At 45.9% G+C, this 25,255-nt stretch overlaps 1 protein-coding gene and 1 long non-coding RNA gene across 3 annotated transcripts in view; one reads left to right on the top strand and one right to left on the bottom strand.

The window, feature by feature from the left end:
• Positions 1–5,062, bottom strand: part of LOC144687474 (centrosomal protein of 83 kDa-like) — a 73,431-nt gene extending 68,369 nt beyond the window's left edge. The window contains exons 1-2 of one of the 2 annotated variants that reach the window (XM_078553680.1): positions 4,869–5,062; positions 2,405–2,689 (exon numbers count right to left, since the gene is read on the bottom strand). In XM_078553680.1, coding sequence (XP_078409806.1) covers positions 2,405–2,679 — 275 coding nt within the window. In that variant the 5' untranslated portion in view covers positions 2,680–2,689; positions 4,869–5,062. The remainder of the gene's footprint in view (positions 1–2,404; positions 2,690–4,868) is intronic. The other variant, XM_078553681.1, reaches the window with a different exon arrangement.
• Positions 5,063–5,211: 149 nt separating this feature from the next.
• The window catches only part of LOC144687480 (uncharacterized), a 33,959-nt gene continuing 13,915 nt past the window's right edge, over positions 5,212–25,255 (top strand). Inside the window, exon 1 of the long non-coding RNA XR_013578159.1 lies at positions 5,212–5,314. This is a non-coding gene — a long non-coding RNA (uncharacterized LOC144687480). The remainder of the gene's footprint in view (positions 5,315–25,255) is intronic.

Genomic DNA, 25,255 nt, shown 5'->3' with positions numbered 1-25,255 from the left:
GCTTTCTCTTTAGCTTTTATGCTGTCCCTGACTTCCCTCGTCAGTCATGGTTGCCTCGTCCTCCCTTTAGTATGCTTCTTCTTCCAAGGGATGAATTTTTGCTGTTTCTCCCAAATTACTCCCAGAAACTCCTGCCATTGCTGTTCCACTATCTTTCCTGCTAGGCTCATCTCCAAATCAATTCTGGCCAGCTCCTCCCTCATCCCTCTGTAGTTGCCTTTATTCAACTGTAATAGCGTTACATCTGATTCCAGCTTTTTCCTCTCAAATTGCAGGGTAAATTCTATCATATTATGGTCACTTCCTCCTAAGGGTTCCTTCACCTTAAGCTCCCTTATCAAATCTGCCTCATTACACATCACTAAATCTAGAATTGCCTGTTCCCAAGTGGGCTCCACCATAAGCTGCTCCAAAAAGCCATCTCGTAGACATTTCACAAATTCCTTTTCTTGGGATCCACTACTAACCTGATTTTCCCAGTCTACCTGCATATTGAAATCCCCCATGATCACTGTAACCTTGCCTTTCTTACACACCTTTTCTATCTCCTGGTGTATCTTGTGCCCCACATCCTGACTACTGTTTGGAGGCCTGTACATAACTCCCATTACGGTTTTTTTACCTTTGCAGTTCCTCAACTCTACCCACACAGATTCTACATCATCTGACCCTACATCATTTCTTGCTATCGATTTAATTTAATTTCTTACTAACAAAGCAACCCAACCCCTCTGCCAACCTGCCTATTTTTTCGATAGGATGTATATCCTTGGATATTTAGCTCCCAGTCCTGATCCCCTTGCAGCCATGTCTCCGTAATGCCCACCACATCATACTTGCCAATTTCAATCTGCGCCACAAGCTCATTTACCTTATTTCGTATACTGCGTGCATTCAGATACAACACCTTCAGTCCTGTATTTCCCGTCCCCTTTCTCATTGTCGTCCTTTTATCTGATGTGCTTGAAGTTAGATTCCTACCTTGCCAGCCAGTTCTCAACCCAGCTCAATATATTACCACTAATGCCAGATGCTTCAATCTAAGAGAAGCTTTTCAGAGCTTTAAGTAGCCAGCATCTACCGGGCTTCCTTCATCTACCAACTTCGTCACTTCTTCAAAAAAAAAATTACATTTGTAAGACATGACCTTTTTATGAAGCCATGTTGTGTGTAACTAATATATTCCTCTCTATCCAGACAATCATATATTGCATCCTAATGATTCCATCAATTATCTTTCCTATTGCTGATGCCAAACGAATAGACCTATAATATTTGGACCGTGTTGGCATCTTTTTTAAAGATGGGGACTACATTAGCCTCCTTCCAGTCTATGGGAACCATTCCAGAATGCAGTGAGCTATTAAAAATAAAGGCTATGTGCACGCACAATGTGTGTCACATCTCCCTGAGGATCCTCATATGGATATCATTCGGCCGAGCTTCTCTATTTAAGTTAATTCTTTCTAATCTAATATTGCTATTTTTATTAAAATCGTTTGTTTCAGATCCAACAGTCAAGCATCATCTTCAAAACATTTGCAAAGTACTCATTCTATATTTCTACCATACCCAGTAAACAATGTCCCCTTTAAAATTTAGCTGTTGTGCATTCCCAATTTTTTTTATGCGCGATCCTTTAGAATGTTTCACGAGCGATATTTATTATAGAACCAGACCTGTGCAATACCTTCCAGGGATTGGCAGCCATACATGCACACAGCTTAGCAAAAACATTGCCAATGAGTCCTTTGTAACCTGTCCTTGAACATCCTTCAATTGCCTAATACAGTCTTTGACTAGGAATCACACAGCACAGTAGGAGGCCATGCCACCCATCACTTTATGTGCAAGCACTTTGCAAGAGCTATTCAATTAGTCCTGTACCCCTGCTCTTTCCAAATAGCCCAGCAAATGTTTTTTTTCATGCATTTATTCAATTGCCTTTTGAAAGTTAGCACTGAATCTGTTTGCACCAAAATTTAAGGTAGTCCATTCCTGATTGAAATTCACTTGTTAAAATCATTTCTCGATCTCTGTCTTTTTTTGCCAATTATCTGAACTGTGTCCTCTGGTTACGGCTCTGCTACCAGTGGAAACAGTTTTTCCTTATTCACGCTATCAAAACCCTTCATAATTGTGACCAGCTCAATCAAATCGCCCGTTCACTTCCTTGCCCAAATGAGGTCAACCCCAGCTTCTCTTGTCTCTCCACAAAACTGAAGTCCATTTTCCTCTTCTGCACCCTCTCCAAGACCTTGACATATTATCAGAATCGCCCTTCTACTCACGGATCCAAAATAAAAGATTAACTTTTCTGTTCTTTCCAGAGCCGAGTATTCCCAGTATTTCCAGCTTTTTGTATCGGAATTACAGTATCGGCATTTTTTTGCTTTTAGCATACCTTGTGTGTTCAGCCTTCAGTGTCTGATAGTTGGTTTTGTGATGTTCACATCTCATTCGCTCATCAATTAACATTTTCTGCAGCTCTGTATCAGTCCCACAAAGACCTGCTCCTGCATTTAGCGGAGATGGATGATTAGACAAAGCCTCCATTGCAGAATGCAGGTGACCAGGAGTCTGTGCTAGAAAAGGAGGATCCAACAAACCAGGATACGAAGAATTCCTTCCTAAAGAACGTTCTCCAAGTGCATGGGATTCCTCTCTTCCTGAAGTCATCTGAAATCAACTGACAAAAAAAAAGGCATAAGCATCAGGATGAGCATCAGCTCATCCACTCCATTAATTGTCCCATAAAGGAAGGTATTAAAGTGATGGACACATCCTTATTCAGGTTACAGGAGTTAAAAATAATTATTGAGATACACAATGAAAACTATGCAACCAGTTCCAATGGCAGGTAAGTGCACTATATGGCATTGAGCCATTCAAGCCAGGGCAGTCTGTTCTGATTTAGCTGAGAGGGGGCTGTGGTGCAATTGAGAGGGTACAATTGCTTTCCTGCTACAATCTGTCAGAGAATAAGTTGAGAGTGGGGATGGGAAAAATCAGAGCTCCTACTCTGGATTCCTGCTAGAGTGAATATATGATCAGGTGAGTACACACTCCCCACCCCCACACTCTCCCCACCCCCACACCCACATCTCGTCGCTCCCACAATCTCCCCAGCCCCTCTCCCCACCCCCACTCTCCCCATCCTCCCCACCCCCCACTCTCCCCATCCTCCCCACCCCCCACTCTCCCCACCCCCCCACCACCACCCTACCCTACCCCCCCACCCAACCCCCACTCTCCCCAGCCCCATCTCCCACCCCCACCCACCCCAACTCCACCCCCCGACCCACCCCCCATTCTCCCCAACCCCCCACTCTCCCCAACTGCTCTCCCCACCCCCCCACTCTCCCCAAACGCTCTCCCCACACCCCCACTCTCCACAAACGCTCTCCCCACACCCCCACTCTCCCCAAACGCTCTCCCCACACCCCCACTCTCCCCAAACGCTCTCCCCACTTTCCCACTCTCCCCAACCGCTCTCCCCACCCCCCACTCTCCCCAACCGCTCTCCCCAACCCCCCCACTCTCCACAACCGCTCTCCCCACCCCCCCACTCTCCACAACCGCTCTCCCCACCCCCCCACTCTCCACAACCGCTCTCCCCACCCCCCCACTCTCGCCAACCGCTCTCCCCACCCCCCCACTCTCCACAACCGCTCTCCCCAACCCCCCACTCTCCACAACCGCTCTCCCCACCCCCCCACTCTCCCCCTCTCCCCAACCGCTCTCCCCACCCCCCCCACTCTCCCCAACCGCTCTCCCCACCCCCCCACTCTCGCCAACCGCTCTCCCCACCCCCCCACTCTCGCCAACCGCTCTCCCCACCCCCCCACTCTCCCCAACCGCTCTCCCCACCCCCCCACTCTCTCCAACCGCTCTCCCCACCCCCCCACCCACTCCACCCCATCCCCCCACCCACTCCACCCCACCCCCTCCACCCCACCCCCCCCCTCCACCCCACCCCCCCCCTCCACCCCACCCCCCCCTCCACCCCACCCCCCCCTCCACCCCACCCCCCCCACCCCCCCACCCACTCCACACCACCCCCCCACCCACTCCACCCCCCCCACCCACTCCACCCCACCCCCCACCCACTCCACCCAACCCCCCACCCACTCCACCCACTGCCCCACCCACTCCACCCCACCCACTGCACCATCTCCACCCAACCCCACCCACTCCACCCCACCCACTCTCCCCACCCCCACATCCCCCAACGCCCCCACCAACCCCACCCACTCTCCCCACCCCCACATCCCCCCAACGCCGCCACCCACTCTCCCCACCCCCACAACCCCCACCCACTCTCCCCACCCCCACAACCCCCACCCACTCTCCCCACCCCCACAACCCCCACCCACTCTCCCCACCCCCACAACCCCCACCCACTCTCCCCACCCCCACAACCCCCACCCACTCTCCCCACCCCCACAACCCCCACCCACTCTCCCCACCCCCACAACCCCCACCCACTCTCCCCACCCCCACAACCCCCACCCACTCTCCCCACCCCCACAACCCCCACCCACTCTCCCCACCCCCACAACCCCCACCCACTCTCCCCACCCCCACAACCCCCACCCACTCTCCCCACCCCCACAACACCCACCCATTCTCGCCACCCCCACCCAACCCACTCTCCCACACACTCCCACCCGCACACTCTCCCCACCCCGCCCCCTCCCTACTCTCCTCACACGACCCCACCCCCCTCCGGCCCGTTACCCCGGCAACGGTAAACGATTTTCCAACGGCCGGCCCCGTGCGGCCGCGACTTTTCCCCCGCCCCAAGCGCGGATCTTTCGGCTGCTCCTTTCCCCCCCTCCCTACTCCCAGGCCTAGGCCCCAGTCACCTCAGGCCGCGCTCATCCTCAGGGCCCCCGTTCGGGCCGCTCGCTCATTGAGAAGCCGCTGCTATTTCCTCACAGACCCAGGGCCGCTCGTTCCCCGCCCTCAGGCTCCGAGCCGCACAGGGCCCGGGAGAGCGCGGGGTAGGGGGGAGGTTGCATTCAACAGGGAGCAGACACGGATCTGTGACTCTCACCCTCAATCACAAAGCTGTGGGTTCAGGCTCCACCCCACAGACTTTAAAGCAAGAATGAGGAGCCATAAAGCTCTCCCCTGCTCCTATTTCTCATATGTTCTTATAATCCCACCCAACACTCCCAGTATCTTGCAGAGCTCCCTCGGTACTGACACAGATGCCATCCTTTGGATGAGATGTTAACCGAAACCCGTGTCCACCCTCAGGTGAACGAAAAGGGCCCACATGGGACCGTTTCAAAGCAGAGCAAGGGAAGTTTTCCCAGGTGCCCTGGCAAATATTTACCCCTCACCCAGCATCACTAGAACAGATTGTTTGGTCGTTGCCACATTGCTCTTTGCGGATGCCTGCAAATCATTGCCATTTTTCCTGCCTTACAAAAATAATCACTTCAAAAAAGTACTCCATTGGCTGAAACTCTGGGACATGAGGTCACAAAAAGTGCTATTGAATCATTGCAGCTTTCATACCAGAGGTACTGGTGTGATCAAGAGTGAAAGGCCACATGAGCGGCAATGCTGTGCATCACCAAATGGATTCCTGCATGAACTTGTGGGTCATGTGTTGGTCACTGTTCAGAGCTCACATTAAGTTGTAGATAGCAGAGAGGTATGTGAACGATTGCATAACTAGCTACTCTGGTGCCACTGTAATCTCCTCCAGCCCCACAACGCTCCAAGATTCTAATTCTGACTTCTTGTGCATTCACGATTTTAACCACTGAACCTTTGGTGACTGCCTTCTGTCGCCTAGGTCCAAGCTCTGGAATTCTTTCCCTACACCTCTCTACCTCACTTTCCCCCTTTAAGACACTCCTTAAAATTTACCTCTTTGACCAAGCTTTTGGTCGTCTGCCCTAGTAACTCCTTATGTGGCTTGGCATAACGCTTTGTTTTATAATACTCCTGTGAAGTGCCTTGGGATGTTTTATTGCATTGAAGGTACTACATAAACATAAGTTGTTGTTGATGTTGCCAAGCGTATTAAACCTGACAATTAGTCTTGCTTCAATTTGAGACTCCATAGCAACAATTACATTGACAACTGTCCTGAAAGATGACCCCATTACAGCTGTTGAATACATTTAAAATGTTCATCTCAGCAAGTGTCACAGCTGCAGTGATTTGCTCCATGGAAATGTGATATGTTGGCAATTAAGCATTCATGAATTCCCTAAATCTAAAAATTGTGGAAACTAGCTACATTGTAAGAGTCACTGCACCGCTGACTGAAGTCTGCCTGGATCCAAGAGACTGGTTACCAACTCTCAAAATGTTCACATTTCCCAGTGACTGGTAAGGACTCTCTATGTGTTCACAAATCCCAGCCTCTGTTTTACTGCATAACCATTGAAGCCTGTATCCTCTAATGAATCACACAGCATCTTGAGTTTTCTGAGGAAATGGCTGTTTATTATTAGCGCTGCTGCCCCTCACTTGTCAGTGCTAGGTGGCTTACCAAGATGTGGTTGCTTCACTAAATCATTGTCTACTTCTGATAGTGTGCATATTTATGTGAGTGCTGAGTATTGGTGGGAGTGATGGTAAAAATTGCAGCTGTGACTGGTCTTCCTTTTCAGTGGCACTTGAGGCCTTCCCTCCTTGGTCTGTGGTGATAATATGGGATTTAAATCACTTTACTTGTGTTAGAATCATATCTCTCAAGACTAAAGTTTTCTTTTACAAAATGGAAGGCCATGGCATGATCTGGATGTTGACCTTGGATTTTTTTTAAAAGGTCATGAGTTCACCTTGGAACTGTAAACAAGCAGGCCTCTTCCAAGAAATTGCCTGACCTACATGGTACTTGAGAAGGAGTTGTTTGTTTGTTTGAACTGCAAAGCACTTTTCTTAATGAAAAACTGGGAGACAAAAAGGGAATCACATGGGAGAGAGGGAAAAAACTTAAGTTGTGAACCTGCTTGTTTTGAAGGCAGTCTTGTTGGAGAATAAGCTGGTGAAAGAAGGCTACCTTGACTGGCTCTAGCTCTCTCTACCTTACCTAAAATTGTGTGTGGCTATCAACATATAGCCAGAGAACCCTCATTTGAGTGTAACGTAGGATTGGAAGATTATGGCGAGTACCTCCGCAATTTCCACCCTAGCTTACTTCAACAATCTTGGATGCACCCCATATGCTCCTGGTGACTTTTCAAATTTAAATAAAGCCAGCCTTTCTAATATCTCCACTTTATCGACTTATAGTTCCTCCAGTATCTCAACTACCTCCTCTTTCACTATGACTTTGGCAGCATCTTCCTCCTTGGTAAAGACAGATGGAAAGTTTCTATTTAGTACCTTAGCCATTCCCTCTGCCTCCATGTGTAGATCCTTTTTTCATCTCTAATTGGTCCCACCCCTCCTCTAACTATCCTTTTACTGTTCATATGCCTATAGAAAACATTTGGATTCCCTTTTATGTTAGTTGTCAGTCTCTTCTCATACTCTCTCTTTGTCTCTCTTCTCTTTTTCATTCCCTTCTGTGCTTTCTATATTCAGCTTGGTTCTCATTTGTATTATCCATCTGTCATACACCCCTTTTTTCTACTTAATCTTATTCTCTATTTCTTTCATCACCCAGGGAGCTCTGGCTTTGGATTCCCAACTTTTCCCTTTCCCTTTCGTGGGATGTACCTCGATTACCCAAACAATCTCCTCATTGAAGGCAGCCCTTTGTTCCATTACAGATTTGCGCACCGATCTTTGATTCTAATTTACCTGGGACAGATCATTCTCACCGCACTGAAATTTGCCCTCCTCCAATGACGTATTTTTACTCTAGGTTGAACCTTGTCCTTTTTCATGGCTAACCTAAACTTTGTGATGCCATGACCACTGTCCCCTAATGTTCCCCGAATAACATTTAATCCACTTGACCCACCTCATTCCCCAGATCCAGCAGTACCTCCTTCCTCATTGGGCTGGTAACATACTGATCAAGAAAATTCTCCTGAACACACTTCAGAAACTCTTTTCCATCTCGGCTCTTTACACTATTTCTATCCAATTTGTTATGAGGATAATTGACGTCCATCATTATCACTACTCTGTAGCTTTTGAATCTCCCTGGGATTTCTTTGCAAATTTGCTCCTTTCCTCCCACTAATTGCTGGCTTATAGCATACACCGACAATATAATGATTCCTCTATAGTTTCTTAACTCTAAACAAATATATTTTGTCCTTGATCCCTCCAGGATATCCTCTCCTGCATTGTAATATTCTCCTTAATCATTTCAGTCACCCTTCCTCCTTTCTTTCTTTGAAGGAAATGAGTGAGGACACCAGGAATATTCTAGTTTCAATAAAAGATTGATATCTTGCATGCCAATGTTTATCAGTTTTACTGATGTTTACTACTTTTATGAGCTATGTTAATAATTTAACAAGAAACCAGCAAAGGAAAATATATATGAACATTCTGATGTGTTTAATTTTTGTGTGTCTCTTTTTGAATGAAGAAATTTCCCCTTTAATTTTTTGACTTCCTTTCCTGAATAATCTATTCCTGTTGGGAGTTGATCCTGTCAGCACCCAGTGCCTCATTGAATTGCTCACTCTTCAGACTGGATTTTCAAAGGGCCGTGGAGTTGAGACCCGGTGTGGGCGGGATATAAAAACCATGGTCCTGGGGTCATCTCTGGATCCCAGCACCTCCAGGCCAAGTTTGAATTTTCAAAGACCTGGACAAGGGGGAACGGAATAGGGGACCTGTTTATTGCCAATTAACAACCCATTAAGCTCCTTAATGAACTTGTTAAGGGGCCTGTGCATTCACAATTGCAATATTGGATCTTCAATTTGGCAAACACAAACAGTCTGGTGCACATTAGTGTATAGCTGTCGGTTTCACTGTGGATCCAGCAGAACCTTTCCATTTATTTAAAGTTGACCATTCCTGACGTCCGCAAACCAGTTCTAGCACTCTACCTTAATCTAGACTGCATGGCCCCTTTCACCATGGACACTTCTGGCTCTGGAAGGAACTGCCTGCTCTCTTTGGCAAGGCAGCAGCAAGCCCTTGAAAGTAAGGTTGAGGCTATATAATGGCAACATGGCTCCTGTCTGCCTTGCCACTGTTTCAAGTTCAAAGACAGCAGTGCTTTCTCATTTTAGGTGTTTATTGAACAGAAGTAAAATGGCAGCTTACAGAGAAATTGCCTCATGACGGAAGTCACATGACTACAGCAAGTCATGTCGGACATGTAGTTCTATTGCATTTCAAAACCCAAACATCCGTCTTTGAACTCGAAACATGGTGTCGGAGAGTCTGCAGAGAAACCACAGCTCAGAGAGACACACAGAAATGTTCAAATCTGCTAATAGCTGCTGAAAAAGGACAAGAAAAAGTGAACGCAAACTGAAGGCTGCAAATAAAATAGAGTGAGTGAACATGATTTGAAACTTTCCTCTGCCTTCTCCAGTAGAAATGAAAGGCAATATGTAGAAGAACTGGCAGTTTTTCCACTTGCAATAGCAAAACTACGAGCTAGCAACAGATTTAATTAACAAGTCAGAAACCGATAAGAGTAGCCGGACTTCGAACACTGCTGGGGAGGGACTGCTGTAAATAGTATTCCACCCTAAATCTAACCAGTGAACAATGAAAACAGATGACAGAGATTTTGAAAGCCTTGAATGCACAATTTGAACCCCGAGTGAACTTTTGAGCGCTAGGTATTCAACACTAGAGCTCAAGATGAACAGGCAACCACAGATCAGTATGTGATTGCAGTAACACAGCTTGCAGAATCATGTGAATTCGAGCAGCTAAAAGATGATCTGATTAAAGATCGAATAGTCTTAGGCCTACGAGACCCCTCAGTGAGAGCAAGCCTACAGAAAGGAAAAATGCTCAGGAAAGCGATAGACGTGTGTAGAAATGTGGAGCTTGTAAAATGTCAGTTGGAGAACATGTATGGCAGAACAGACCAGGAGATACATTATGCTGAGAGACATTCCGGGTTGAAAGAGCAGAACAATCACAGACAAAGGGCAGGATGCAAATACTACACAATAATTCATACAAAGGAAAAGAAGGATTGCCCAGCATGGGGAAAGCAGTGTTTTAACTGCAAGAAGGTGAATAATTTCGCACACAAGTGTTTGGCTAGAAAGAAGCAAAACAAGTCTATACAGATGGCCACTAGAGATATCAACAGAAGAATCTGTTGAAACACTATACATGATACAAAAGGTTGGTTCTGTCAAGTCTATAGGTGATAAATGGTTTGTGACTGTTAACAATGATGACCGTAGAAGGGGAGTATCAGGCAAATAAGAAGTGTGAGATAGACACTGGTGCATCATGCAACATCATGACCTTCACAGGCCTGTGCGAAGTGGTTCAACATGGTGATCCAAAAATGAAGCCCTCGAAAGGTTGAGTCTATATGATGGCACGATACTCATACAGAGAGAACAAATTAGTCTGAGAGCCCAATACAATGGCAAGAAGGAAGATTTAGATTTCCAGATCCTAGATGATACGCAACGGTCATTCATCTCAACTGAAGCAAACCTAAAGCTTGGACTGGTAACCCTGAATGTGCCAACAGAGATTTACAACATGTCACACAACACTATTGACTGCCGAACAGATCCTAGAGGAGTACAAAGATGTGTTTACAGGATTGGGATGTCTACCAGGGCAATATTATCTCGAAGTAGATGAGAGTGTAAGACCAATTCAGCATCTGCCAAGAAGAGTTCCAGCTGCCCTCAAGTAAAGCCTAAAAGACAAGATAGAAGAGCTGGAAAAGAAAGGAGTAATCATGAAAGTGACAACTTCTACAGACTGGATTAGCAGCATAGTAGCAGTGAAACAACCTGGAAAGCTGAGAGTGTGTATAGATCCAAAGGATCTAAACAAAGTGCTGAAGAGATCTCACTACCCCATGCCAACCATCGAAGGAATTTTGCTGCAACTTGCCAAGGCAAAGTTCTTTACTACCCTAGATGCAAAGGATGGTGACTGGCAAGTGAAGCTGGATGAAAGCAGCAGCTTTCTAACCACATTCTGGATGCCGTTCGGGAGATACGGATGGCTGCGCATGCTGTTTGGCATTTCCACAGCTCCAGAGGAGTATCGACACAGACAGCATGAGAGAGTCAGTGATCTTCCCAGAGTGGAGGCAATAGTGGATGATCTGCTAGTCTATGGATATGGAAACACAATGGAAGAAGCCATAGCTGACCATGATCAAAATGTAATACGATTGCTAGGGAAAGCTCGCCAGATGAACCTGAAGCTGAACAAGAAAAAATTGCAATTGAAGATGCTGAAGTCAAGTAGATAGGTCATGTATCAACAGCAAAAAGTCTTTGCCTGGATCCTGATAAGGTGAGGGCTGTGGTAGCTATGCAGCAACCAACAGATGTGAAAGCAGTGCAATGTTTTGTGAACTATTTAGCAAAATTTTTGACTAATTTGTCATCGTAGAACGAACCATTATGCAAGCTCACTGCCAATGATGTGCAGTGGTATTGGGGAACAGAACAAGAAGCAGGGTTCACTAAAATCAAACAACTAGTGATGACAACACCAATGCTAAAGTACCATGATATCAATGAGGAAGTCACCTTGCAGTGTGACACCAATGGAGTCCGACAACAAGTCACTTCAAAGAATTTTTCACAAACTACTACTATCTGCTCCAAAGCTTCTGCAAAGAATGTTACTTTGTTTACAAAGATATCATCTGGACGTAACATACAAGCAAGGGAAATAGATGTACATTGCAGACATGCTATCAGGAGCAGTGCTCCCCATGAAAGTTGAACAGAACGTGAAATCTTCCAGATTCAACGTGAATCAGCAGCTCGACATGACCTAGAAATCATCAACCCTGCAGAGACATTGGGAAGAATTTTCCCCTCATCCGGGGTGGGGAAGTGCAGGAGCAGGTGCGAGCAGGCGCTACTCCGATTGGTACCTCCGACCGGGGGTGCGCCGCCATTTTATGTGGGCAGGCCAATTAAGGCCCACCCAGCATGATGTCCGCCAGGAAGCACTATGCGCTCCCTGTGCGGGCAGGGGGGATTTCCTCAGCCGCATGCGCACAAAAGAGCGCACTCATCTCCCTGAGGCTAAGTGCTGCCTCAGGGAAATCGGAGCCATATTTCAAAATGGTTAAGGTGCACAGACAAAATTTCCCTGACATGTCCCCTCACTGTCACATGAGTTGGAACATGTCCATCACTTTTAATCTAACATTTATTAAATTTTTTAAAACCCTCATGAAACCTCATCCCGCCCGTGGATGAGGTTTCATGCTTTCCCTGAAGCCCGCCAGGGCTCCCAGCTTGCCTGCCAACCTTAAGGGTGGAAGGACAGGTCCATTAATTATTTCAATTAGTTTTTCAATGGCCTCAATAGGCCGCTGACAGGTTGGTGGGCGCACAGCTGATTCGGCTGTGCCCCTGCCGACCTGAAAATTGAAATGACGCGGGGTGACGTTGGGAGCTCCATCCGACATCATCCCGCATCACTTTATGCATCGGCGAGCGGGCCCTGCCCCCCACTCGCCGACCTAAAGATCCTGGCCATTGAATCTGACAGACAAGCGTCTTGCTCAAATCAAGCGAACAACCCAACATGTTGCAACTCTCCAAGTGCTACAAGAAGTAGTGATGAAAGGATGGCCTGAGAGTATCAAGGACACACCTGTGGTCATGAGCATATTGGGCATACAGAGAAGAATTGACAGCCCAAAATGGCATCTTTACAAAAGAAATGGAGTCATCATCCCGAAGAAGAAAAGGAGATGCTGAAGCACATCCATGCAAGCCATCAAGAAATTGAATTGAGTCTAAGAAAGGCATGACAAGTGCTCTACTGGCCACCAAAAATGTGCAATGAAATTAAAGACCACAAAGGCCAATGCAGTTCTTGTAACAAGTACCAAGCAGAACAAGCTACAGAGTCATTGATGGCGGATGACATCCCAGACAGACCATGGTTGAAGCTAGGAGTAGATCTCTTCACTATTGCAGGAACTGACTATCTTGTCACTGTGGACTTCTATTGTGATTACTGGGAGTTAGACCAGCTGACTTCAACGACAACAGGAAGAATAGTAGGATGTCTGAAAGCACACTTCAGTCGTCACGGCATTCCAGACATTGTGATGAGAGACAATGGCCCTCAGTTCACGAGTGAAGAACTCAGCTGTTTCACAAAGGAACAGGAAATTCAACACTACACATCATCTCCGCACTATCTCCAGTCGAATGGGAAGAAACATAGAAAATAGAAGCAGAAGTAGGTCATTAGGCCCTTCGAGTCTGCTCCGCCATTCAATATGATCATGGCTGATCCTCTATCTCAACGCCATACTCCCGCTCTCTCCCCATACCCTCCTGATAACTTTAGAGTCTAGAAATATATCTATTTCCTTCTTAAATATATTCAGTGACTTGGCCTCCGCAGCCCTCTGTCATAGAGAATTCCACAGGTTCACCACCCTCTGAGTGAAGAAGTTTCACCTCATCTCAGTCCTAAATGGCCTACCATGTATCCTGAGATTGCGCCCCATTGTTTTAGACACCCCAGCCACAGGAAGCATCGTCCCTACATCCAGTCTGTCCAGCGCTGTCAGAATTTTATGTGTTTCAATGAGATCCCCTCTCATTCTTCTAAACTTGAATGAATACAGGCCTCGTTGGCCCAATCTCTCCTCATACGACAATCCTGCCATCCCAGGAATCAGTCTGGTAAACCTTCGCTGCACTCCCTCTTTGGCAAGTATATCCTTTCTTAGGTAAGGAGACCAAAACTGCACACAATACTCCAGGTGTGGTCTCACCAAGGCCCTGTATAGCTGCAGTAAGGCATCCTTCCTCCTGTACTCAAGTCCTCTTGCAATGAAAGCCAATATACCATTTGCCTTCTCAACTGCTTGCTGCATCTGCATGCTTGCTTTCAGTGGCTGGTGTACAAGGACGCCCAAGTCCATTTGTACATCAACATTTCCCAATCTATCACCATTTAAATAATACTCTACCATTCTGTTTTTCCAACCAAAGTGGATAACTTCACACTTATCCATGTTATACTGCATCTGCCACTCACTCAACTTGTATAAACCGCCTTGAAGCCTCTTAACATCCTCCTCATCACTCACATTCCCACCTAATTTTGTGTCATCAGCAAACTTGGAAACATTACATTTGGTTCTCTCATCCAAATCATTGATATATGTTATGAATAGCTGGGGCCCAAGCACTGATCCCTGAGGAACCCCACTAGTCACCACCTGCCATTCCAAAAAAGACCCATTTATTTCTACTCTCTGTTTCCTGTCTGCTAACCAATTCTCAACCCATGCCAATATATTACCCCAAATCCCATGTGCTTTAATTTTACACACTAACCTCTTATGTGGGACTTTAACAAAAGCTTTCTAAAAATTCAAATACACCACATCCACTGGTTCTCCTTTATGTATTCTGCTACTTACATCCTCAAAAACTCCAGTAGGTTTGTCAATCATGATTTCCCTTTCATAAATTCATATTGCCTTTGTCTAATCCCCTTGGTATTTTCTAAGTGTCCTGTTATCACATCCTTTATAATAGACGCTATTGGGCTGAGCCAGCAGTTAAAATCGCCAAAGGAATCATCAAGAAATCAATCAAATCTAGCACAGATGTATACAAGGCAATCCTTAGTGAGAAACACACTGACTGAAGGCATGAAAAGTAGTTCAGTCCAAAGACTAATGTCACGTTGCACCCAAACTACTCTTCTAAGGGCAAAAAGCTACTGAAACTGGAGGTGGTAAGAGGTGTGAGTAAAAAAATCAAAGTGAACCAACGGAAAGTCAAATTTCATTTTGACAAGACTGCCAAGCCATTGCCAAAACTGAGCTTTGGAGAGCCAGTCAGGGTGCAAGCCTTCTATACTCTCAACAGGAGTTAGCCCATGTGTCAACTTGGGGCATGCATAGAGAAATTGTCACCTTGATCGTATGCTGTGGAAGCAAATGACCAAATATACTGGAACATCTGCAGGCATATACGCACAACAAGTGAAACATTCCTCCACTGCAGTCGGCTGATCAGGGAGAAGTGATCTCACCAGCTGTACTGAGTACAGAACTACCATCAATCCCATGTGTCCCCAACAATGGCAATGGAACAACAAGTTACCACGGCAACAAGTGCCACGGGAACGACACTCCCCAGACAAGGAACATCACCCAGAAGAACAGCCAATGACAATGTACACTCGTACCATTAAGATACCTGTATGATTTAAAGACTATGTATGCAATGCAGGTGGGGAGACTCACTAGTAGAACAAACAGTTGTTAATGCATGGAAACAGTAGATAACTAGAGAAACTCACAGTTACACATGATTGTGCATGTAAATATGCCTTCTGTTCGTTAGGAAAAGGGGGTGTTTGGACTTTTTGTTCATTATGAAAGGGGGAATGTTTGGGATTTGAAATGCAACAGTCCTATCTGGCTTGCCATAGTCCTGTGACCTCTGCCATGAGGCAATCTCTCTGTAAGCTGCCATTTTACATCTGTTCGATAAACACCTAAAATGAGAAAGTACTGCTGTCTTTGAATTCGAAACAGCCACAGGTGCCAGGCAGGCAGCTTCCATTCAGGGTGATCAGCTGATCTGTATTTTAAGGGGTTGTCCCTTATTTTGACTGCTTGCCCCGTGTCCCTTAAGGTACGCCTTTTGTCCCGAATTTTTAGAACAGCCCATGGGAGAATGAGCCTTGGAGTCTCAGTTGAGTGGGACTGCAAGTCTGTGAGTCAGCCAGCAGAGGGATGATAATGTTGTGACTCCATAAGATAAGTTCTAAGTTTTGGTTGCTTTAAATCCCCCCCCCCCCCCATCTATGGTCACCAACCTCTCCACTTCCCCACGCTCAGTAGCAACCCCCATCTCCTTGTCCCACACTCGAAGTATCCCTTATTTTATTTCACAAGAGTTGATCCCACTGCTTCCATTTTCTATAGGCGCTCGATGCCGCTCATTGGGCACCGAGCTCACCTGCTGCCCAATTAGGCTATTTACATTTAAACATAGCATTGCGAGAGCAACTGGAGCATAGTATTGGGACCCAGGAGTCATCTGGATGTTGGGTTCCTGACCCTGCATTAAAAATCAGGACTTTTTGTCTGAACCCACACTATGTGTATGGTCAGGCTATTCAAGCACATAGAGCATGAGGAACCCAATCCTGTCCTCATCCCACATCCACGCTTTCCAGAGGCATTACTGGACAGTGATCAGGAACTGGAACTACGACGGATTTTTCTGTTCCTATTGCAAGATTGTGGAGGCCAACCACAATGTACCTGCTGAAACTCCAGCTGAGGTCTGCCAGCTGAACACAGACCAAGAATTAAATGGAAGATCTTGTTAAAGGCTGTGTTTACTAACCAAGACATTTGGAGAACTGTATCTGTATTTACTAGCTATATTTGCTGTTAGGGTTGAGTAAAAATTGACATTATAGTGTGTGTTGACATTCCAGTGTAGCGCTGAGGGCCTGCTGAACTGTTGGAGGTGCAGTCTTCTAGATAAGATGGGCAAACCAATGCCCACCACCTTAAACATTCACTCCCTCCACCAACGATGCACAGTGGCAGCAGTATGTACCATCTACAAGATGCACTGTAGCAAATTGAGGAGGCTTCCCCCGCCACCTCCCAAATCTGCAACCACCCTGACTTGGAAATATATCCCCGTACTTTCATTGTCACTGGGTCAAAATCCTGGAATGCCATCCTAACTGCATAGTGGGTCTGCCTACCCGTCTGGAATGCAGCAGTTAAAGAAGGCAACTCATCATCTTTCCAAGAGCAGTTAGGGATGGGCAATAAAAACTGACCATGCTAGTGACACCCATACTCTGTGAATGAATACATTTTTAAACATTTAAAATTCAATTGCCCAGACTTAATAGAATGGATTGGCAATGTTTGAGGGCTGAATGCAGTGCACAGATGTAGTTTGACACCCTAGCCCTAGCAGAGGCCTAGACACCGGGGTGTTATCTGTCTCTTGTTGGTACAGTGTGACATTTTGGTTGGATAAACTCTGGTATACGGTTGAGAGTCCAAAACCTTGTCTGTTACCAACCTTGGCCTAAGCTCTCTGGGCTGACTAAAAGAGATTGCATCTGCTAGGAATGTGCATTCTCTATAGGGAAAATTGAAACTCTAAGCTGGCCATGGATACTGTTAAAAAATGTGTAGGGTTGCCATGTATCTCAGATACCTAGCTGACTGAAATCAATGTCAGAATTCATCGACTAGATGCTTCCTGGCCGGCTTACCCAAGTGTTACTTTGGCCCACTTGCTCCTATCCACACCTGTAAATTGCCAACCAACATGTTCCCTTATCTAGCCCGTGCCTCACAGTGCAATCGCAAGAACTGTTTCCAGGTCTCCGTGTGCCCACACCCCATTGCCCATTACTACACCCAGGTGTATTCATCCCTACACCCACTTTGCTGGCCACAGTCACCTCGGCCCATTCCTCCCACATAAGTCCAAGCCTTTGCTTCCTCCTGTTCACAGTCTCACAACCTAACGTTCAACACCATCTTCTCTCTCAACCATTCATTACAATACCTTTCCAATAGCAGTTCCACCTCAAACCTACCTTCCATCCTCCTGCATTGTCATTAGGAAAGGATAAGTGACAGACACTGAATACATTGCTAATCAGAATGGACTGGGTTGGATAAGTCTCCCACTTGGGAAGGCCCACTCCATTTTCACTGCTTTCCCACCCATTTTGGCTCAATATTTTTATTATGTCTCTGAAGCATTTTGGCCCATTTTTCTATGTTAAAGGCACAACATAAATGCAATGAATTGAGGCATATGTTATTGGTAAGCCGAAAATAAATAAAATTACTTAAATTTAGGATTGTTGGTCACAAGGTTCTCCATAGACCATTTAAACTGATGGAATAAAGTAACAGAGTATGAGTCACATGATTCACATGGACCTGTTTGGTTGCAAGGTGACTGGATTACTTCTATGCTTTTAGCTTAGTTGTGTTTTCATTGCTACTTGTCCTATTGGTGTCAGCTATGGCTCAGTTGGTATCACTCTTACCTCTGAGTCAAAAGATTTTAGGTTCAAGACCCACTCTAAAGACTTGAGCATATAATCCAGACTAACACTCCAGTGCGGTACTGAAGGAGTGCTTCAGTGTCAGAGGTAATATCTTTCAAGTGAAGTATTTAATTGAGGTCCTGCCTGCCATCTCAGGTGGACATAAAAGCTACCAATGCACTATTCAAACAAGAGCAGGAGAGATAACCCTGGTGTGCTAGACAATGTTAATCCCTCAACCAACATGACTAAAACAATTAATCTGGTTATTATCACATAGTTATTTGTGGGAGCTTGCTTGTGAAAATTGGCTACATTAACACAGTGACTACACTTAAAAGTGCTTCATTGGCTGTGAAACACTTTGGGAAGTCCTGCAGTTATAAAAGGTGCTATATAAATGCATGTATTTCTTTCTTTACTTCTCGAGTTTCCTGTACACATTGGGCAGCATTTAATGGAGGCGAGCCCCGCATCACCCCTTTCCTGGAAAGACCACAAATTAAGTGCCAATTGTACAGTGGCAGTCCTTCCTGGGGATCAAAGAGCCGAGAATGGCTGGCAGCTCTTCATTACCCAGCAGCGCCATCACTGCTGGATGAATACCATGGGATGAGGACCTTAATTGGGCATTAATTGCCCACTTAAGAGTCTCAAGTGACAGTGAGGTAGGAAGGCCATCCACCTGGCATGGACTTAATCGGGACAGAGAAAGGAAGATGTCGAGGTCCCCAATCGCCATCCTCCCACCTGATTAATTGCCAACCACCACCAAACTTGCTGTTAATTCCTCCCATTGTCTCTCAGCTTCTTTCTCAAGCAGAAATTTCTCAGTGTTGCTGTTGAATCAGCTGCTGAGAGGTAGCCCTTTGTAGCTGTAACGCTCCAGCCTTCATTCAGCCTGTAGCCCCAAAATCCCACTTCACACAAGGAAGTCACCCTGTGGGAATTCGTCCGTTTAATCCCAACTATTATTGGTCTTTAGAGCAATGCATTATGGCCCATTTAAAAGGAGAAGCAATCAATGATATGTTCAGTTGGCAGTTTGTATAAAAAGTAGCTCAGTAAGGTCAAAAACAAAGCAAAATTCAATGGAAAGATGAGGGATATATTAGGCAGAAATAATGGAACGGTGAGATTGTACTTCACGGAATGTACTTTATATATTTATTTCTCATTTTTAAGTTGAAAATCATACACTGTACAATGAGTTTTAAAATTGTTCTGTCAGAGTTGTGCCTTACAAATATTAAAACACAAACTAATAAGTTTGCCTCATCTTCCTGCAGTCCACAAATTCAGCTTCACCCATCCTTTCAGCAATGGAGCTCAGGAAAACATAATCCCAGTATTGCAAACTACAATATTTCCATTCGACTCTCCTTTCACCAGTTGATCCATAAAGTAGCAAGTGGTCAGAAACCACTGACCCTTCCAGATTTAGGTTGATCGCTCTTTTGACTAAAGGGTCAGTTCAGATGTAAGACGTTGCACACAACGGAGGGTCAAAAGGTAGCACAGGAGACCATGATCAAGAGCTGTAATAGCAACAGATGTTGGAGCTGATCTTGCCACAAAATAACTATTGGACACATCAAATAAAGTGCTTTGCAAAAGCCTTTCAGTGTTGGTGCTCTAATGTTGAGGTAATTGTACAGATATTTTCTGTCCCTATTATATATACATACTCCTTTGTTTAAAATTTTCATTTTGGAATAACATAAATCGTCACAAGCCCAAAAGCATTCCAAATCACAATGAATCATAAAATATGGTCAGTGAGTCACCAGTTAAAACAAAGATATACATTTATACTAGTTATAATATTTATCCATTAGCCAACAATACTAAAACATCTAATACCAAGTAAAATACTGCAGCTGTTGGAAATCTGGAACTCAGTTCTGATGAAAAGTCATTGACCTAAAACAGAGAAACTCTTCTCTCTCCACAGATGCTGCCAGACCTGCTGAGTATTTCCCACACTTTTTGCTCTTATTTTAGTAAACATCAGCTTTTTAAAACTAAAATATATGAAATGCATGTATTGGGAACATTGCCAGACAACAAATAGATGTGATTTGTTTTAAAAAAACCACTAAAATAATTGCAATGTTGCCACGGTGGGAAGTGGTGGTGCAATGGTAATGTCGCTAATTGGCATTCCAGAGACCCAGGCTGATGCTTTGTGGAACACAGGTTCAAATCTCACGCTAAATTCAATTCATAAATCTGGAATTTAAAAGCTAGTCTCAGTAATGGTGACCATGAAACCATTTTCAATTGTTGTAAAAAACCATCTGGTTCACCAATGTCCTTTAGGGAAGGAAATCTGCCATCCTTACCTGGTCTGGCCTACGTGTGATTCCAGACCCACAGCAATGTGGTTGACTCTTAACTGCCCTCTGAAATGGCCTAGTAAGCCACTCAGTTGTATCAAACCACCACAGAAAAATTGATAAGGAATGATGGACAGATCACCCGGCATTGACCTAGGCACCAGATATGACAACACCTGACCCTGCAAAGTTTTCCTTACTGGGGGCTTGTGCCAAAACTGAGAGAACTGCCACACAGACTAATCAAGCAACAGCCTGACATAGTCATCCTCACAGAATCATGTCTTACAGACAATATTGCAGACATTATCATCACCATCCCTGTCACCAGAGGTGGAAGCTCAGTGGTATACATTCGGGAGGGAGTTGCTCTGGGAGGCCTTAACATTGACTGTGGACCCCATGAAATCTTATGGCATCAGCTCAAACATGGGCAAGGAAACCTCTTGATGATTACCTGCTAGACTGAGTCTGTAGCAGGTGGTGAGGGAACCAACAAGAGGGGAAATCCTATTTTACCTTGTCCTCACCAATCTACCTGTTGCAGATGCATCGGTCCATGACAGTATTGTCAGGAGTGACTATTGCACAGTCCTTGTGGAATTGCATCTTCATATTGAGGATACTCTCCATTATGTTGTGTGGCACTGCCGCCATGCTAAATAGCATAGATTTCGAACAGATCTATCAACTCCAGACTGGGCAAGAATGAGGTGCTGTGGGCCATCAGCAGCAGCAGAATTATACTCGAACACAATCTGTAATCTTATGGCCTAGCATATCCCCCACTCTACATTACCATCAAGCTGGGGGATCAACACTAGTGCAAGAGGGCATTCCAGGAGCAGCGCCAGGCATACCTAAAAATGAGGTGTCAACCTGGTGAAGCTACAACACAAGACTACTTGTGTGCTAAACAGCATGCAATAGACAGAGTTAAGTGATCCCACAAACAACAGATCAGATCTAAGCTCTGCAGTCCTGCCACATCCATCATGAATGGTGGTGGACAATTAAATAACTAACAGGAGGAGGAGGCTCCACAAATATCCCATCCTCAATGATGGAGGAGCCCACACATCAGTGCAAAGTACAAGGCTGAAGCATCTGCAACCATCTTCAGCTAGAAGTGCTGAGTGGATGATCCGTCTCAGTCTCCTCCTGTGGTCACCAATATCACAGATGCCAGTCTTCAGCCAATTCGATTCATTCCACATGATATAAAGAAATGGCTGAAGGCACTGGATGCTGCAAAGGCTATGGGCCCTGACAAATATTCCAGCAATAGTACTGAAGACTTGTGCTCCAGAACTTGCCGCGCCCCTAGTCAAGCTGTTCCAGTACAGCTACAACACTAACATCTACCCGGCTATGTGGAAAATTGCCCTGGTATGTCATGTACACAAAAAGCAGGACAAATCCAATCCGCCCCATCAATCTATCTCGATCATTAGCAAAATGATAGAAGAGGTCATTAACAGTACTATCAAGCTGCACTTATTCAGCAATAATCTGCTCACTGACACTCAGTTTCGGTTCTGACAAGTCTCCTGACCTCATTACAGCCTTGGTTCAAACATTGTCAAATGAGCTGAACTTCAGAATTGAGGTGAGAGTGACTGCCTTTAACATCACGGCAGCATTTGACCGAGTGTGGCTTCAAGGAGCCCTAGCAAAATTGGAGTCAATGGGAATCAGGAGGCAAGCTCTCCGCTGGTTGGAGTCATACCTAGCAAAAAGGAAGACGGTTGTGGTTGTTGGAGGTCAGTCATCTCAGTTCCAGGACATCACCACAGGAGTTCCTCAGGGTAATGTACTAGGCCCAACCATCTTCAGCTGCTCCATCAGTGACCTTCCTTCTATCATAAGGCCAGAAGAGGGGACGTTCATGGATGATTGCACAATGTTCAGCACCATTTGCGACTCCTCAGATACTGAAGTAGTCCGTGTCCATCTGCAGCAAAACCTGGACAACATTAAGGCTTGGGCTGATAAGTGGCAAGTAACATTCATGCCATGTGCGTGCCAGGCAATGACCATCTCCAGTAAGAGAGAAGCTAACCATCGCCCCTTGACATTCAATGGCCTTACCATCACTGAATCCCCCACTATCAACATCCTGGGGATTACCAATGACCAGAATCTGAAGTGGATCAGCTATAAAAATACTGTGGCTACAAGAGCAGGCCAGAGGCTAGGAATTCTGCAGCAAGTAACTCATCTCCTGACTCCCCAAAGCCTGTCCACCATCTCCAAGGCTCAACTCAGGAGTGTGATGGAATATTCTCCATTTGCCTGAATAAATGCAGCTCCAACAACACTCAAGAAGCTCAAGAGAAGCACTGTTCATCGATGAGGAGAATTGCTCCCTGAACACTTGCTTGTCCCTCTCTTCTTACCCCCTCTTCCAGCATCTTGTCCTGCTTTGTGCCACTGCTTCTCATTTTTCCTATCATGTTGCAGGCCGAGGAGGATACAAATTACTGCACCTATGTCTAGAAGCACGTGATCTGTGCAGAATCCTTGAAGTCAGGACAAAGTCCTACACAGTGTTGCCCTGCCCATTGCATGTAGAGTTCAGCAATTTTAAACAACTCTGAGAAACAACGAACACCTCTGCAATTGCAGCAAGAGCCAATAGAAATAAATCAGCAACTAAGTGCTGTGCAAGGTTAATAGAGGGCTTCAGCTGGAGTGTTGGCGCTGGTGTCCAATCAATATTCCATGGTGTGCCTAACGTGCATACTTCCAGTGGGCTCTCCTTCATCAAAATGGCATCCAACGTAGCCAGCACCAAAATTGTGCGCGCATGCTGTGGACACCATTTTTGGAGGCAATCCAGCACTCATGGCACCAAGAAACCGAGTGCTACAAGAGCCGAACTTCACATCCACCATGTTTTGGATAGGGTGTTAATTTGAGAATAATTTGAAATTCAATTGGCAATCCAGCGGCCAAATTCGTCCATCAGCCAAAAGCATTGGTTACCTATTTCACTCCTGATCTGCAGGATTCAACTAAATGGAAAGTGGCTACACTGCACTTTGAGGCAATTCACCATATGTGATGTGCTTTAGGGGCAGAATCTCCTGGTCGGCGTGCAGGAGCGGGCCCCGCACGCTGATGCGTAAAATGATGCACGGTGATGTCGGGCGTGCGTCCCAACGTCACCGCGCGTCATTCCAATCTTCAGTTCGGCGGGCACACACTGGAATCGGCTGCGCACCTGCCAAACTGTCAAAGGCCTAATTAAAGTACTTGTCAGGGCTGCCCGTCCAACCTTAAGGTTAGCAGGCAGGTGAAGAGCCCAGACGGCCTTCGCATTTTTCATGGAACCTCATCCACAGGCGGGTGAGGTTTCATGAAGGGGTTAATAATTTAATAAAATGTTTCATGAAAATTCGTAAACATGTCCCAGCTCATGTGACTATGTCACATGAGGGGACATGTCTGAACAATTTTATATTTTTACTTTCCACATTTTTATGACTTTTCTTAATCCCCCTGAGGCAGCTCCGTGCCTCAGGTGGATTTCTGTGCTCTTACGCGCGCATTGGTAATCCCCAACTCTCTCTCTTTCCCCTGCCCTCATAGGTAGCACTGAGCGTTTCCGGGTGCGCGTCATGCTTGGCAGGCCTTAATTGGCCCACCCATGTAAAATGGTGGCTCGCAGCCAATTGCAGGCAGCGATCGGCTGCGCACCCGCCCGTGCCCGCTCCCGCTCTCACCCAGCCCACCCGACGGGGAGAAAATTCTCCCCTAGGGGCAGGATTTTACGCGTCGGTGAGCGGGGGTGGGGCCCGCTCGCCGATGCGTAAAATGACGAGCGGTGACGTCAAGTGGAACTCCCAATGTCACCACGCCCCATTTAAATTTTCAGGAAGGCGGGGGCACAGCGAAATCAGCTGCGCACCCACCGACCTGTCAATGCAAGATCACAGCTGATTTGATGTGGCCTTAACTCCATTTTCCTGTCTGCCCCCCCACCACCTTGATTCCGTTGTTAATCAAAAATCTAACTCAGGTTTGAATATATTCAATGACCCAGCATCTACTACTTCCTGGGGAAGAGAATTCCAAACCTTAACAACCCTCTGAGAGAAGGAATTCTTCCTCATTTCCATCCTGAATGGAAGAACCTTATTTTGAAATTGTCCCCCCAGTTCTAGATTCCCCATGAGGGACAACATCCTCTCAGCATCTACCTTTCAAGTCCCCCCAAAATCTTATGTTTCAACAAGGTTGCCTCTCATTCTTCTTAGCCACAATGATTATAGGCCCAACCTGCTCAATGTTTTCTCATAAGAGAACCAAAGCAAGCAGCTAGAAGAATCTGTTTAAAATCTTCGCTCTTTAACCCCTCTGGGTGTGAGGTCTTAAAAATTTTCCATTTTGGCATGAGAAGGAGGGGGACAGTTACCATATCCACTATCATCTCCAATTCCTCTTTCAGAGCCCGAACCTCACCTCACCTGGGGGAAGGGAGCTGTGTGGGGTTGTGGTTGTGACCTCTTCCCTGACCCCAGTGGATGGGGATGGTTTTTCACTGTTTCCCACTCTCCCTTCTGTATTGGTCCAGACCTGTCCTGTGCCCCTAGCTCGTGTAACTATACACACTGGCACTCCCTCATTGTGTAGGAGAGGCAGAGCAGAGGGGGAAGTGCTTTCAACCATATTTTTCCAGCAAACACTGGAGTCACCTGGCCTGGTTTTGGAGACAGCAGTTGTTGGCTGATTTGTTGTTGAAGTGGAACGTGGGG

Source organism: Cetorhinus maximus, chromosome 12 (assembly GCF_964194155.1).
Source record: "Cetorhinus maximus chromosome 12, sCetMax3.hap1.1, whole genome shotgun sequence".
NCBI classification, from domain to species: domain Eukaryota; kingdom Metazoa; phylum Chordata; class Chondrichthyes; order Lamniformes; family Cetorhinidae; genus Cetorhinus; species Cetorhinus maximus.
This window is presented reverse-complemented; position numbering and strand designations above follow the sequence as displayed.